Raw genomic sequence first — 17074 nt, 5'->3', positions numbered from 1 at the left:
TGGTCATTCTTTTCAGGAAACATATATATATATATATATATATATATATATATATATATATATATATATATATATATATTTCTTTAACAGACATTACAGTTAGAAACAACAAAGAAACCGTCAAAGACACAGGAAAGCAGTGAGAGATAAAGAGGGCGGCGTGTTTGGCAGGAAGCCACGAACAACAGCCCACAGTCGGTGCAGCAACGGAGCCTCTGACCTTTCAGCAAAGCAACAAGAGCAACATGTGGGCTGATTTAAAATAGCTCTTCATTTTAAACGCCCCTCTTCATATTTTGGTAAAATATACTGTTATTAATTAAAGAATGAAACAATTTGCCAATAGGGGCCATCACTGTGTGTAAATATAAAAAAGACATTAATAAATCTAAGTATAAGTACTGTAAATAATAATACATTTTTGTCTGGCGCTTTAATGTGAACTTCTACTGCCTCACAGCCGGCATGAAGAGGAAGACATTCACCCAAATTCTTTAAACTGTGATAACGGCTAAAGACGCTACATTCAGAGAGAATGAAAGGGAAAATGTGACTAATGTTCCCCAGAAATATTTAATATTTGGGTCAGAATTAAAATCTTGACACACCATCTTAATGAAGGTCAAGTTGTTGTAAAGGTTCAGATGAGATAACTATAACATTTTTATGACACGTCTTAACATGTTTGTTTTTTATAACGTACTATACTTTGACATTGTTACTGTTCTACAACATGTGTGTGCCATTTTTCATGATATAGTATAGTATGTCATAAAAAATGTAAATAGTGCAACCTTTATGGCATATGACATTTTTAGGGGATATTTTACGAAACACTAAATTGTTAAATGTATGATATACTATACTATGACTACTTTTATGGCATGCTATATATTTACTTTTTTAACATACTGTATAATTAAATTATTTATAGCGTACTATTCAATTACTTTTTATGACATTTTTTCATGACCGTCTGGTATTTATTTATTTAAAAAATTTGATAGGTGAACATTTACTGTTGACGAAGGAAGTGTTGCAGCTCAGGTGACACTCAGAAAACCGGTTACTCTGGTTTCTTGATACAAGCCTTACTGTTTGTGAACATTTTGTCTTTCAGTTCAAATTCTCAGGCCATTTGGTGTGTTTCATAATTCCAACTGCTGGATCATTTTTGCAGCTTCTCTTATTCCTACTGTTTACAGTACCTTCATGGGAAATATATTTCAATAGGTATTGGTAGCTTTTGCACTGACACTGCAGCTCATGCCTGAGAGTCACTGACTTGTTCAGCTCTACTTAAGTTAAATCTGAGTGTAAACCCCTTGGTCGATTGGTTTGTACAGACAGACCTTGACTCGCTTTACTTAAACATCCTAAATTCAAGTCAAATTGACATAGAAGCTCAGCAAAGTGCAACTTATTCTGGGAACCCGACAGACATTCTGACCCACTGAGCCATTCCCCGATCCATCCTTTTGTTCTTTTTGTGCAGCTCTTCTCTCTGTCCAATGGGCTGGCAGTATGGTCAATAGTTTTTGGCCTCCTCCCAGCGCAGGCCCCCTTTCAGGCCTGTCATCCACCCTTCATTTGCATGCAGCCTTGATTTCATCAGTGAAAACATCCCTTCGTTCCACCCATCACTCCATCACCGTGGTCAGTGTCTTCGCAGCTCCTGGCATCGGTTCATTATTTTCCTACTTCATCCTTTCACTCTCCTGACTGCTCCTCGGTGCAGTCCTTCATCATCCCTCCATTTGTGTGAGGAGCTGAGTGGTCAGTATGCGTCTGTGTGCTCGTTCTGGCAGCGAGCCACTTCACCCTTCAGTGGAGAGGACTGAAGGACTGGGACCTGAGCCAGCTGGCCTGGACTCAGTGCAGGCACAATAGCAAAAGCCAGGCCATGCAGATGAGGTTAATGCAGCCTGGATCATGTTTTCAGCACCATTGTCCTCCTTTCTATCCATTTGCCTTCGACAAACTGAGGCGGCTTTAGATTAATGGCTGATTTCTCCTAACATTTACTCAAGTAACATAAAGGACGGTAACTTGATGTAGATGTTTGACAAATTAGTTAATAATGTTTGGGACATAGTAGCCAGTACGTGCTGTGTTATAACAGCCTAATGTATTGTATACTGATAAGCATCTCCATAAAAGACAGACTGCTATATCCGTGCCAGAAGGTGACTCACTAAAACAACAGCAGTCAACGGGATGAATAAGCAACCATTGGTAGCCAGCGGCTTTTAGTTTTTCTGAACTGTCACTGAGGGGAATCTGAGAGTGGAAAAAGTAAAAAAATCTCAAAATGTTTCCCCTTAAACTGTCTTCTTTACTTCTTTCAGCTCTAACCCAGCTGTTATGTGTGCAAAGTGACTACAGGGTGCATCCTGTAGAAATATTGACCCATCTGACCCCACAGCCAGTGAATGAGAGGAAGTACAGAAAGAGGGAGGGGGAAAAAAGACAACACAGAACATCATTGAAGAGAGCAGTTGATGCTGGGCCAAGACCCTGACAGCTGTGTGCTGAAGGACGGTCCAGCCTCTGGCTGTTTCAGAACAGAAAAGAGCTGTAGAAGTAGGGCAGAGAAGGCATACGTGTCGGGGTGAGATCAACTGTTAGTAACCTTCAAATGGCATGCAAACGTGATCTGCACACAGAATATGTAACTTCAGCAATTAATGGTCTGAATACAGTTTTCAGGAAAATACTGGTGCTTCTAAAAGATGAGCAACAGAAAGAGTCATTTGTTTTCCCAACATGGAAGTGATGCCCCCACTTTTAAGACAGTCTTTGAAATGTCTTCAAATGAGAGGTTGGGCATGTTTGCTTATGTTCAGGCCCGCAAGGCACATTCTTATTAAAATAGTAAGAAATCCATTGTATCAACAAAAAAGAGCTTTACTAATTCAGAAGAGACCATATAAAATTCTCAAAATATACAATTTATTCAAAATATGTTAATGCAACGATCCACATATTCCAGTAATTATAAAATCAGTAGTTTTTCGTCTTTATAATCTTTTTGTTATAGAGGCTTGCAGACAAATACAAGCTTTGATCTATACCATGAGAACAGAGGGTATTTTTTAACAGGTGACTGTCCCTTTCTGGCTAATACTGAGTTCACTGACCAGGTCGCAGTTAAAAAATACAATTTAATGTGATTTAGATTCCATTAGTAAGAAAGCAGATCATACATTTCAATTGAATTGATTGCAGCAGTAGGGGTAAATGTGAACTGGAGTAACTCCAGTGAGTTTTAGCCCAATCATAACAAGATGACGCTTTAAAACAATAAATAGAGAAGGAACCAAAAATAGTGGACGTAGCAATCTCTTTGACTGACTTCTATTGTACTTCCTCAAATTGAGTTAAAAAAACGAACTGCCTTCAATGGGGCCGTTGCAAAAATTGCAAAAAAAAAAAAAAAAAAACGGCTGCAGACGCTAGTCACAAATATGATGATGACACCTGGGTGCACTCGACTTTCCAGATATATCTTTAAATATTGGGCTACTGAAGGGGGCTACAACCCTCTACAACCAAATATCTGCTAACAATGTTCCTCAATGAGGGTAATTGTATCTACATATATGTTCCTCAACAGTAACAACACATACATGTAAATGCAGAACACACAGGGGATACCAATTCAGACATATTTACAAATGCATCTGTATACATATTTGCCACTGTCCAGTTGATTTTATGGGGATTAAGTGGCAGTGGCATTGTGTGTCGTCACATGGGGTTGGACATCAGAAACAAACTAATTCATGTAAAGACAATCTTACACCAAAGTTTCACATGCCCCCCCATAAGACTCTTTGGCACTCTCAATGAGTTTAGAGGAGCTGCTATTAGATAAAAAGGAGCAGTTCAACATTTTGGGAAAAATGATTATTCACCTTCTTGCTGAGAGTTGGATGAGGAGATAGAAATATTAAGTTTCCAATCTTCTCATCTAACCTTCGGCAAGAAAGCATATCTCCCAAAATGTCAAATTATGTCCTTAATTAATTAGAGAAGCTACTTCTAGGACTTGATTTTATATTTCATGTTGAAACCACAATGCATTATTGACATATTGGTGTGGGCTCGCTACATACCAAATCCATGTGTGGATTACTGTTTTAAGAATAACTGAGGCAAGCATACAATTCCATACGAACAGCAATTCATTACATAACACTTACAACTTCTGTAATAAAACAAATACAGTGACTGGGAGACGATAAAGCCACACAATGGCCACCAGAAAGAAAAAGAAAAAAAAACATAAACAAATAACACTGTTATTTGTAGTGACACAAATATTAAATCTGTCCCAATAGGATGGCTTATTTGCGTGATTTTAATAACACATAGCAGACAATAACCCTCCTTACACTTCATCTGTTGAACGTTTGATTTTCCACATCAGGAAGTTCTTTACTGGAAGACACGCCAGCTCATTCTTATATTTCATTCAAGCTCTCTACACAACATCCACAAAATAAATACACTCAACTTTAGGAACCATCATTTTTTCTTTACACATTACATTAATTTAATAAATAAAAAAATGTACAGTAATTTTTAACCGAGTTTGCTTAAATTATTTAAACAATAGAGCGCAAATAGAGTAATGCATGAAACAGAGCGTGACCTGTCAGTTCAGGTTTGGTATGAGAGGACGGTAAGGTGAAGTATAGGTGGCAAAAAATATTAGAGACCGTTTCAAACACTAGTGCAGGACTGAAGTCTTTCCTGTTTCCTCTCGCTGTAGAGGTACACTTCCTGAATATGTTAACACTCTTTTATGGCATTCCTTCCCTTTACTTATGCAGGCAGCATTCTAACATGACAGATACTTCAAAGGAGACGTCGCAGATCTCTTTTTGCTACTTTTCTGATATGTTGATGTCCTGGGAAACATCAAGCAGATTGTGTGGTGGCTTTCACGCACATTTGACCAAGAAATATTACATGAAGAAAATGTTGTTTAATTACATTATAACTATATTTTTTTCAAAATATAGTTTTCTATCTTTACCTCTGAGGTCGAACATGCACCTTGTACCTTGAGATCGTCTCTACTTTCCTAATGTTTGACCCTCCAGGGGAAAATATATCAGATTCTTAATGGTGCCCAGGGACAGCAGCTTCTTACTCTCTTTCCATCCATTTGTCTTGTGGAGACTTTTAATTCAAGTGACACCTGGAGGATAAAAGTGGCACTGCTCGTTTCTTTTCCTCCTCTCTGCTACGCTTGACACATGCCTGCGTTTGTGGAAAATGTCTCCTATTGTCGCAGGAGTCACATGGCAGTGAGGTACAAGGTACATTCTTCAGGCTCGCCATCTTCTCTGAGAGAAGTTTAAAGGAGGGGAGGAAAAGGATTTTAAGAGACAGGAACACTCCCTCTTTTCTTCCTTCCTTCCTCTCCTCCTGCAGCACTTTCCTCGCCTTTTGTGTGCAAAACACTTTTGTTCCGTCGACAGTCACATGACCGGGGTGCTATGACATGCAGCAGCAGGTTCGCACCTTCGGCTGCTCGTCTTCTATTGGCTGTTTCAGTTTGAGGAGCGGCGGGTCGCCGCTGGCCGGGGTGTAGTAAACCGCGTTGCCATTGGAGGAGACCAGCGGCATGCGGGGGTCCTCGGAGTTGTTTTTGGCATCAGTGAAGGAGTCTGTGGAGCCGTTACCTAGGTAACCGTTGAACAAGGGGTGATTCAACAATTTGGCGGCAGCCCTCTGTTTCTTGAGCTCGGACAGAGTCTGAGCGCGCTCTCTCGGCCAGGCTTCCTCCTGACTGGACGGGCTGGGAATGGCCCCGCCCTTATCGGACGACTGCGTGTTGCCATTGGAGGGCGGTTGCTGCTGCGGCGTGGACGACGTCGTGGAGATGAGGCCATTCTGTTTGCTGCTGCCATCTTTGAGGATGGTGGGAAGCTTGGGCTTGTCTGGCAGCTCCACAGCCACGACCGGCTTGACCTGCAGAACATCAATAAAGAATACTTTAATCTCTGGAAGGCTTCTCTTTTAGTGCATGCAGGCCCAACTCTTCACAGTGAGATCAGATATCTTTGATCTGGTGTCAAGGATATCAAGCTCATTTTTTTGCTACTATAAAGTTGGTTAGAATGTGCTTTTCCCTCTCAGTATACTACCAATTCAGATTAGTATTATTATTATGTGGAAACAAATAGTTTTCCATCTTCTTTTTTTCCAGACTTATCCAAACAGAAACACATATCGAAGACTACGTCATTATACACGGTCATTGTTTAGGACATACTCCAATTTAGGAAATACCTGCCATACATGGAACCTCCCTGCTATGAGGTTACAATACAAGTCGCTGCACCACCATGACATGCCTTCATGACATATCATACGGATAGATTGCTTTGTACATCCCATACAATGACTTTTGTCATTTTTAAAATGTAATATTTTTCAACACTGTTTTCTTTTTTCCATACTTATTCAGACCTGGACAAATAACCAGAAGACTCACATTAACCACCTGGTTATTCTCCTGTTCAGACTCTTTCTCTTTTTCCTCCGCCTCCTCTCTCCCTCCCCTCCACACGATGGCCTCGGTCTCGTATTCTTTACGGCACAAGTTGTGTCGGTCCGACAGGCTGGCTCGCCGCACTACTTTCCTGTGGACACATGGGTTTCCAGTGAAGCAACAGATATAAGTACAGCCTTTATTAAATATAATTACAATTCATGCAATACTCGTATGTCGATTTTACTGACTGGAATTGGTCCCAGTTTAAACTTTAAGACTAAAAAGAGGCTGCTGTGCTCATATAAACAACAAAAACACATTGACTAAACTGGACATAAGGCAGAACAAGGACCAAAAAAAAAACTGCACTGTACCGGCAGTTCCCTTCACTGACGAGGATTTTAGTAAAATTGAAACAGTTTTTTAAATTAAATTTAGTGGAAGCTATCGGTACAGTGCACAGATTGTGTTTTGTGTAACTTGCCTCAATCTGCCGATATTTCCTTTCTCTTTGGGAAGGAAAGTACATCAACATTGGTAAATAAATACTCTTTGTAGTAGCAGCAGTATCACCAGCAGGTGGCAGCACTTACCCACGACTGCCTGCACTGGATGTCCGCCTACACAGCGAGGTCTTGTGTTTGAGCTGTGATTTCATGATAATGTCATGTTTGTGTTTCAGGTCCAGCAGGATGGCCCTGAACTCCTCATCCTCACACAAATCTTAAAATGAGAAGGATGAAGGACAGGAAGTGTCAGCTTCTTTAAAAAATAAACTGGGATGGTTATGTTTTGATACTCTCTTAAAAGTTACAATTAATTTGTTAAGATAATGATTATCCTTAGTGATGCTACTAGTTCCTAACACTGACTTTTAACATATATTTACGTTCATATACTCAAGTTGTAAAACCATTCACCAACCACCAAGACAAAAATGTAAATGCTGATATAAATAGACCTTAACATGATTTAAATCAGAACAAACGCATGGTGTAAATCTTGCATTGACTGAACAATCTGTAAATGAGACCATGCTGAAACGAGACATTTGTTTTCTTAACCCCCCACCAGGTGTATTGATAAGAGTGCTGAGGTGTAAATGTACCGATGGGGGTCTCGTCCAGGAAGGTCTTGGCATTGAGACTGGCTCCATGAGACACCAGCAGTTCTGCCACATGCATCTGAAACAACAGCAATAGCAGCAAATTATGTTAATGGTTTCGGAAACCTTTATGTGTGCCAGCTTATCTGCTTCCTGTTATGTTGACCTCACCTGACCCCAGCATGCTGCAGCGTGTAGAGGCTGCCATCCGTCGGAGTCTCTCAGGTCCATGCGCGCTCCGCCCTCCAGCAGCAGCTCTGCAGCCTGCACGTAGCCGCTCGCTGCTGCGATGTGCAGCTACGAGGGAAACAATAAGAACAAAGTGCACAGGATTGGTTATAGATATGCTCTGTGCATAGAATCCAGCGTGGATTTCACACAAGCCACAATTTAGATGGTACGAATAATGTACTAAAGACATTACACAATAACCTGTAAAACATTGTTCAAACACTGCTTTCTTTACTTTAAATTCTAGTGGAGATATTACGTTTCCAAAGATACCAAATATGTCTTTCACATATTTACATGTCAACCCAAAGAATTGTTGATCATAGAGGAAAGTCAAAGCCATTAAATATTCATGTTTGAGAAGCATGAATTGATTGATCAAAACTGCTGCCAAGTACGAAGTGATAACCAAAGTCATTGTTTTAGCTCTGCATCATATATTTGACGAGGAGCTGCAGACGCTGATATACAGTCTGTACCGACTGTATGTGATCTGTCTTGTCGAAATGACTGATGGTGATTTTAACAACCTTAAAACTCCTTCAAGGGGAAACGAATGGAGAAAGCCACGCAAACTCAACATTTAAGTGTTTCTTAGTTGCTTTGAATCTTATGCTTGAATGCTATGGTTATTTAAACCTTTTAGGTACAGCATTTTCAAGGGTTAATCAGAAGAGGAACATGTAGTACTTGTATTGGACATTTTCATTTTTTCTAGCCTTCGAATCAGTCTGAGAAACATACACATGTATAAAATGAAGCCGGTCTTCATCTCATCTGCATCAGATTATTTCTTATGCAGGGTGAGTTGGTTGCTATGGAGACAATAACCTTAGACACCACTAAAACTCTGACAATTGAGATCAATACATCTTGGTTTTGATCATAATAGAGTTTGAGCAACTATTGAATTGACAATTGAATGTCGTATCTTTCAAAAGCAGCTTTTTCTGTGAAGAATTCACAACGTTTATAACCCACAGTGAATATATCTACAGCAAAATATCCAAACATATTTGGAAAGGAGAATGTGAAGGCTGCATTCAGTGAATGTCCAAGGCTCACAGACTAACTGAAGTCACTCACACTTTGAGTACCTGACATGTTTAAATGGAGGTTTATCTGAGGTGCTAAAATAACCAGGCATTTTTAAGTGAGACTGAAAATGTACGCCATTATCCATATAAATTGAGTCTTTCTTCTCTCTGAAACCGCAAGCTTTTCACTCCACCTTCCATCTGGATCAGGTATAAACAAACATTAACACACACACACTCATATATATATATATATATATATATATATATATATATATATATATATATATATATACACACACACACATACTGTTGAGGTAGTTCAGCCTGGACCAAAGTGGTGAACCGATATATTGCCAACCCTAAAGCCACCAGCCAGCATCACAAATGTCAAAATGTTTTCATAATGTTTCAGTTTCCTCACACAATATCGCTGATATCTTGGTGCAATATCTGGGGTGCAGCCTGCCTCTTGCCAAAAGCATGTTGGGATAATCTCTCGCTGTCTTCTCCATTTTTTTCTCCAATAGCCTAAAGACAGGTTCAATGTACAGTTCAGGTGAACTGTACATTATAAACAGCTGGTAGATGTCACAGTGAGGCTGTTTAAGTATGTAACTTCCCTTAAAATGTAATGATTTGTATAATTTTCTACCATTTTGAATATGTTTTAAAATGATTTCAGAGCATTTTGTGTACCTTGTGCCTTTTATATAAAATGAATCTTGCATATAAAGTGTGCCTATCGGTATGGTTCATGTTATTTTATTACCTGTGAAAAAAACGTTGCCAATAATTGTTCACATAATAATACTTTAATTTTATATAGCGCTTTTCGAAGTACTCAAAGACGGTTATCACACATGACCTGCAAGAACTGGGACAGTTTAACTTTGTTAATATTTGTTTTACTTCCTTAGATCATCTCTCTGATCTGTTATTGTTAAGTTCTCATTTTTACTGTGTTTTTGATGTAAATTGATCATTTGGTTAGTACCTTGTTTATGCTCACCAACATACTGTAGATTGTACTTTCTCATTTTTTTGCATCACTTACATTTTACTGAGATAACTTTATGAATGAAATAAATGGTCTCCTGTTTGATCAACCCACAAGGGGTGAAAATCATTGCTCCTGCGCATCAAAACAAAAGGACACAAAATGAAAACAAAGAGATTAACCTTACATAACTTCCTACCAGTTCCAGGTCTCTTCCTCTCTTCTTTGCCAGAGATTTTAATAAGGCATGCTCTAGTTTGCTCCATCATGCTCGAATGAAGATTAACAGGAGCCATAAAGCAAGGAGACAAGCAGCTCAATTGGACAATCTGTAGTTAGACTTTAAAGCTTAACAGGGTTATTTTGGGCTACTACCATGTAATGTCCCTCGGCCATTTTAAATCGAGTGATCCGTCACGTTGTTCCCCCAACGTAGATAAATCCCTGATACAAAATAAAGACTTCATTAAAGTCTTTTGACTTCATAAGCTCTTCTCAGGAAAAATTACACTAATGATTTTTTTGTGCTCTACTTGACATTTTCATTTATCAGTGCACTGAAATACACAAAAGAAATGCAGTGACCAGTTTAGTTTACGTGTCTGTGACTCACTATTCAAAGCAAAAGAAAGTGTCTTCATGCCAATCCCATGCATGCTTGGGTCTTCTCTGCTGCGGGAATGTTAGTTTAAAAACAAAATGACGTGACGGATGCATTCATATTTTTTCTTGCCTTACAGATGCAGTTATTGGTATCATGAATATATTTTGTCTAAACATGTCTCACTTTATCTCAATCGGATGTGCCTTTCTTTTTGCTTATTTATGGTATGATATGGGATTGTGTTTATTTTCAGACAGCATAGATTATCCCAATTCTAAGTCAATTTTCGATCCAATTTTATGTATTCGGCAGTGAAATTTTACTTTATGAGTTATTGTTTTTCCCGGAAGCTTGGGGAGGCAATTTTACTTCAGACATTTTTTGTTCCAATTCTCTTGGCATCCCGGCAGCAACCAATGACTCAAATGCTCTGACAAAGAAAAAAGAAAATATGGCATCTGTTGCTGTTGTAGGACCGCTATGAGCCCGTCCAATCATTTCATTCAGCCTGTAAGAAATTATTGGATGGCCTACCTGCCCGTCTACCGACCTACCCTGTGTGCAGTCTGCTGGTGCAATCATGGTGTTTGATGGAAGTCTAACACAAAGCTAAGCTTAAACAATGCCCGTTGTTTAAGTTCATTATGATAATGGCATGTGTTTTCTCACATGTGAATGAGTTGTGAGCTAGTTGGATACGGTTAGTGAACACTCTCGTGGACTCGTCGTAGTACATTCAAGTGTTTCGGGGGAGTGGCTTTAGAAAGAGGGGTTTTCGGTTCAAAATCTAGCTCACTCAGTTGGTTTCTCCGAAGTTGCCGTGCCGTAATGCATACATATTTATCATGAAAGGTTTATTCTACTGTTAGATAGCTTCTAAATGTGATTGCAGGTGTATTCAGGGTTCACAAACAGATCCCTTTCATATCTGCAGAGTATTTTAAAAACATACAGCGGCTTTGCACTTAAGAAGATGATAATGAGTGTCTAAATGCTTGATTAGCTTTAACGGTTTTATAGCCCTCATGAGCCTGTGTTGCAGAGCGCATAACCATTAGAAGGTGAATCTATAATAAAGATGGTCCTCTGAATATTTACACACCTTTTCCTTTCACCTCAGTGCAGACTTGTCATGCCTGATCATTTTAAAAGAGTTGCTTAAACTCTTGTCTGCTGGTTGAAAGGCAGCGATGGAGTTAGTCTTATTTAAAGCTCTGTATTAGTCTCGGATCTTTTTACAGCTGCGAGTTAATGATCAATAATGTCCACACAATTATATGTCCCAAACAACTTTAGGATCATATCCTGTCTTATCGCCACATCACTCATATTCAAATGTTAGCTTATCTAATACATCCCAGTTTCTGTGGCAACATGGTGTGGCAACATGATGAACTGCATGCCACTATGGATGCAGTCTGCTCATTACAGGCGGCTCCAGCTGCAGCTTTGATGAAACTATGTATTGTTTTTAAAGACCAATGGCAGTGTTGTTGTTGTTATTTGTATTGTTGGTTGCTTTAAGCTAACTCTGTTCAAATACAACACATGGCAACATTGATGTATAATTACTGCACATGGTCCCTTACAAATTAAATATAGAAATTGAATAAATGCACATAAAACTAGTAACCTTGCATCATATTTACTGCTATTTTGTACGCGTTTAGAAGTATGTGTGCAAGCAGTATCTTTATTTCTTTTTCCCTGTCATATGCAAAAACCCAACAAACATTTATTGTACTGTTAATATTTTTTCTGATGTTTTGACATTTTCTTTATACCCTAGTCCTAAGAGAGAGAACATTTTGAGTCAGCATTATTTTCTTATACAGGAAAATTAATTATAAACTTGAACTTTAAACAAAAAAAGAAGAAAAAAAAACATTGAGATTGGTGAAGAAAGGTCAAAACTGAGAACAAAGTCTTACCAGCGTGGCTCCCTGGGAGTCCTGCTGGTTCACCTCCTCTCCCTGTCGCAGCAGGTCCTGAACGTCTCCCATCATCCTCATCTCTGTCGACGCTCGTGTCTCGTTGATCATCTCCTGGGTGATGCCTGTCGATCACATACACAAGCGGAACCACAGCGTTAATCACAAGGTGGACCGTTCTTTCCTGACAGCCTTGATATACGACCGCAGCATGCTGACGGGGCGAGTTCCTCGCTGACCTGATGCTCATGGAGGCACAGAGAGGCAACTTGGCCATAACGGGGCAGGGACACATCAGAATGCTCGTCATGAAACTGACTTCAAAGAGTCAACGTTGTAAAGAAAAAATCATTTTCAGGTTCGACAGCAACATTATTACACTGGGGGTTTTCTACAAGCAACGGTTCATGGTTTTCACAATAAAAAAAAAACTTCTCAGAAGGGAATACGACCTTGAAGAACAACAAGAGAGGACACGATTATATTTATATAGAGAAAATGATAGGTTTGAAGGTTTGTAGAAATAAGCGTTAATGGGAAAACAGCAGATACAGACCTATGTTAGTTAGTTTGACTTATCAAAGTCACTAAACCCATGAGTCAAACTAAGACGCAAGTCATTTATAACCACATGAAATAAAGAATAATATAAAATAATGTGGCCAATTAAAATTTGCAGATAATTATTTCAATGTATTTAACTTTGTAAGACCAATACAGAGCTGCCTTCAGAATTGTCTTTGAATGTGAAATATTTGACAGAAATAATTTGACTGTTTTGTCACGGTGGCAAACAGTATTTATCTTTCCTCCTGCCTTTCCAACTACCTTCTGCCAAAAGTTAAATCTGTTTGGCCCAGTTGAAGCTCAGGTGATTCTGTCTGTCACAGCCACTCTAAATTCCTCCTTTAATTCATTGCCTCACTGCCAGGTACGACTCAATACTGTGACAGACTCTCTTGACTTCTTCCCCCACAGCTTAGCAGTCCAGGAAATATAAAGAAATGTATAAAGAAAACAGCCTGTCAGTCACAACCGTGACTCTTATATTCTCACAGTGTGTGACTAAATATGTCAATTACTAAAATTACAATAAATCAAGTGCTGTGGAAGAAAATAAGAGACAACTATTTAAATTCATTTGTCACTTAAAAAAAAAGTCCCTCAAGGAACAGCAGCTGGAAATAAAAGCTCAGAGATGTTTGAATATTCACAAGGATTTGTCATTTGAAGATACAGCTTTGTTTTTGTGGAGCACGAGGGAGAATCAACAGAAACAGGCCACTTTTATTCAAATTAAAAAAACGAAAGTAGACAGACGTCCCCTGACTGTTTCCTGTGACACAGAGTTATACATTGAACCTGGGCGAGGGACGCTACTCAGCCAGCATCACAGCCTCCAGCTCGCCAAATCAAAATCAACTTCCTGTTTCAGTGTCACACTCGTGTTTTCAGCCATGGCCAAAATAGACACTGTGATTCTGAAAAATGGTGAAGAGGAAAATTGTATTCGTCTCTGAATTCATAAGCAGAATCACAGCCCGAGGGCGTTTAAAGAAGCAGGAATCAGGACGACAGTCCCCTTTGTCGACTTAAATGAAATGCATCCCTCCAGCTACTATTTTCTTCCCTGTTTTCTGTCAGCAAGCATCCGTCTCTTTGGTTATGTTTTGATTTAGTTACAGTGATGCCCTTCAACTTAACAATGCCCCAAAGGATTTAAAAACATGTATAATACAACAAACATTCCTCATTGTCACACTATGACAAATGTAGTTAACAGAAACAATGTCAATATATCATCACATGAATAAGAAAACAAGAGTTATTCTTGCAGCTGAAGACGGATCACAGGGCCAAGAACATTGCTCTATGGTACAAACCTGTTTTCCTTAACTTAAAGTGTAACTGAGTCCTGCAATGACAACAATACTTGCATAGTTAGTTGTGGATGAAAACACAACTAGAGGCACTACACTCAATGTCATAACTCTCCTCTGAATCTACTGACAGGTGACCGATGCAGGAGGTGTCGTGAAAAGATTGATTACAATCAAAAAGTCAAAATGTATAAAGCACATTAACTGCTAAGATTTTAAGTCTTGAATGAGGTATGTTTTGGGAGACACCCACTCAACCCACATTAAATCATAAGCTTGTTGCTACACAGAAGGCCAAGATGGCAGAGAAATACATCTAAATTGAATCGGGACAGCAACTAAAGATTATAGATTATTGATTAATCTGTTGCTCCTTTTATCCACTTTGAGCCTGATCTGATATCTGCAAACCGGTCCAAAACAATATTCAATTAACTAAATATACATTTAGAAAATAATAATAATTTAGCCAGTTGGAAGCAGTTTAGTAATTCTAAAAATGTTAATTAAGTTTCAAATCTTAAAAAAAAAATGGCACAAACCTTTGGGTGATATCATCAATGCTACTGCCACGTTTATCAACAGTCTAGGATTTGATTGGGGATCCAAAATGACATTAGCCGTGTGGTTTGACTGCTCTGCATCCCAACTTTATTTCACAAGGTTCAATTTCTGCTCGACGTTTGCCCGTTATCACTGTGATCAACAGGGGAGGATCAAGAGAAAGTCAGATCAGTCAATGGTGTGCGTGTGTGTGTGTGTGTGTGTGTGTGTGTGCCCATCCCTGCGGCGTCTCTGGAGAGAGAATTATAATCCAGCAACACGGTCGAGAACGTTACGGGAGCAATTAGCAGCGGCGCGCTCCCTTTGATCATCTTAATAATCATTCTTCTCACCTACTGTACCGCTATCTGCATTCTGCGGCTCCAGAGATCCCATTGTAAACTGAGAAGCTCATTTTCGGCGGCCTCCATTTTCTCTCTCCAAGCCCCGAGCCTCTCTCCGTGTTTTTTCCAGAATTGTCTGTTGTCTATTTGCACCGTTAAAAAAAAAAATCATTAACCCCATTTACGATGCAGCACTTATCACAACAAGGCTTTTTCAGACCTTCAATTATCTGAGGAAATATGACCGAGCACCTCCGATGCCCTCTAGCAGCACCCTGCTTCCACACTGTTTTCTTCGGTTTACCACTCAGCAGCTCGACTGAAGCATTTGGGATTCACCATTATGCCGAAGGGCACCTTGACCGAGGACAATTGCAGTATGTTTTAACCGCCTCGTCTTTGCTACTCCTTCTCTAGTAATTACATGCGCCACATTGACAGCAACCCACAGCCGGATAGACACATGCAAACAAACACGATGAATAAAACGGCAGGTTGGTCATAGTAAGTGCCTTATTGGATGGCGATTTGTCTGAAAATATAGGGAGTAAACCCCAGGAGCACACACATTAGAAAGTCTGATGAAAGAAATGCCAAATCAGAGATTGAACTGAATTACAGTGGTTAGTGGAACAGAGGCCGTCGACCCAGTTAGCTACTATCGCTAGTTTCTGTGTTCACTTCTGGTCGGCGTCAACGGATAATGTAAAACGGACTTCAGGAGGCTCACGCCGTTTGCCCGGACAAACATTGTTTTGCTCAGAAGTGGTGAAGGAATTGCTAGTATGCTCCAAAGTCAGAATAAACACAATTATGAGACTAAGACCAAGTTTGAAGACCCAGATTGAACCAACCAGCACCCAACCTCAGCAGATACACGAGGGCATTTCTCTCCATCCAAAGCCACAGATTTATTTGTAAAATATAAAATGTTTCTTTCAAAAAGGAGGACATCATTTTGCTCATGAGAAGATCAATACGCAGTAAATATGAGAGAGTGGCATCAATCTTTTCATCTAAATCTCCACCAGGTAACTAACGAGCAGATTTCCCAATTAACTATTCCTATAAACCAACCACACTTCAGCAGCCAACCCCAGCATTCACACTACGGCGTTCCTCTCCACCCAAAGCCCCCGCAGCCACAGATTCAGCCGCTTTGTTCTCCAACTGTGTGCCTGTAGATGGAACTGTTAACAGGAAAAACAAAACAAAACATTGACAAGAGCTTATGTTAAGAAGGGTTGAGTGTGATTTAACTCCGGTGTAAATAAAGCTGTCTGTCACCCGAGTCCCTTTGCATCAGTCTTCATTCACATCACGCAAACACCGACAGGAATGCAAACACTTCTCAAACGCAGCGTGACTTTCCCTCACTGATGTGACGTCTCCTTGAACTTTCTCTCCTCCTCCTCCTCCTCCTCCTCCTCTTCCTCCTCCTCCTCCTCCCTCCCCCTTTCCCTCTCGTCAGACAGACAAACCGTGCAGACTGTGTTTGTTGTGATACAGCATGAATATACAGTATGCCAATCTGCATCCCATCACGAGTGAGAGACCTGTGAATATCTCAGAGCTCCCCGAGGAGTCAATCCTGAATCTCTGTGGGACACTAAGTGCTTTCTGAGGTCACAAACCTGCTGCCATCTTCCTCAACAATCTGTTCCTGTGGCTGACATACTTTGAATGCTGCCAAAGGCTGCAGACACTCTTATCCCGCTGCTCAGGTTAAGGCGGCTTTATACTTTCTGTTACACGTAAGGGAAGAGATCGGGGGTCAAAGACTATCAAATACACAGAATTGTGTAATATTGAACATGATCTAGACCCCTCCCACAAACAGTGGTTGCCCAATCATAGCCTAGCAATGGTCCCGTGGCATGTATGTCAG

The 17074-nt window shown here is 39.9% G+C and overlaps 1 protein-coding gene across 1 annotated transcript in view; it reads right to left on the bottom strand.

Annotated features, from left to right (window-relative positions):
- Positions 1–5508: 5508 nt before the first annotated feature.
- ppp1r16b (protein phosphatase 1, regulatory subunit 16B) overlaps positions 5509–17074 on the bottom strand; it is a gene marked incomplete at both ends in the record, with an annotated part of 51298 nt that continues 39732 nt past the window's right edge. Inside the window, 6 exons of the mRNA XM_079218547.1 lie at positions 5509–5985; positions 6512–6659; positions 7105–7234; positions 7620–7695; positions 7788–7913; positions 12420–12544. Coding sequence (XP_079074673.1) covers positions 5509–5985; positions 6512–6659; positions 7105–7234; positions 7620–7695; positions 7788–7913; positions 12420–12544 — 1082 coding nt within the window. The remainder of the gene's footprint in view (positions 5986–6511; positions 6660–7104; positions 7235–7619; positions 7696–7787; positions 7914–12419; positions 12545–17074) is intronic.

Source organism: Taurulus bubalis (assembly GCF_910589615.1).
Source record: "Taurulus bubalis genome assembly, chromosome: 5".
Classification (NCBI taxonomy): Eukaryota; Metazoa; Chordata; class Actinopteri; order Perciformes; family Cottidae; genus Taurulus; species Taurulus bubalis.
The sequence above is the reverse complement of the archived record's forward strand: the minus strand, read 5'-3'. Positions and strand labels throughout refer to the sequence as shown.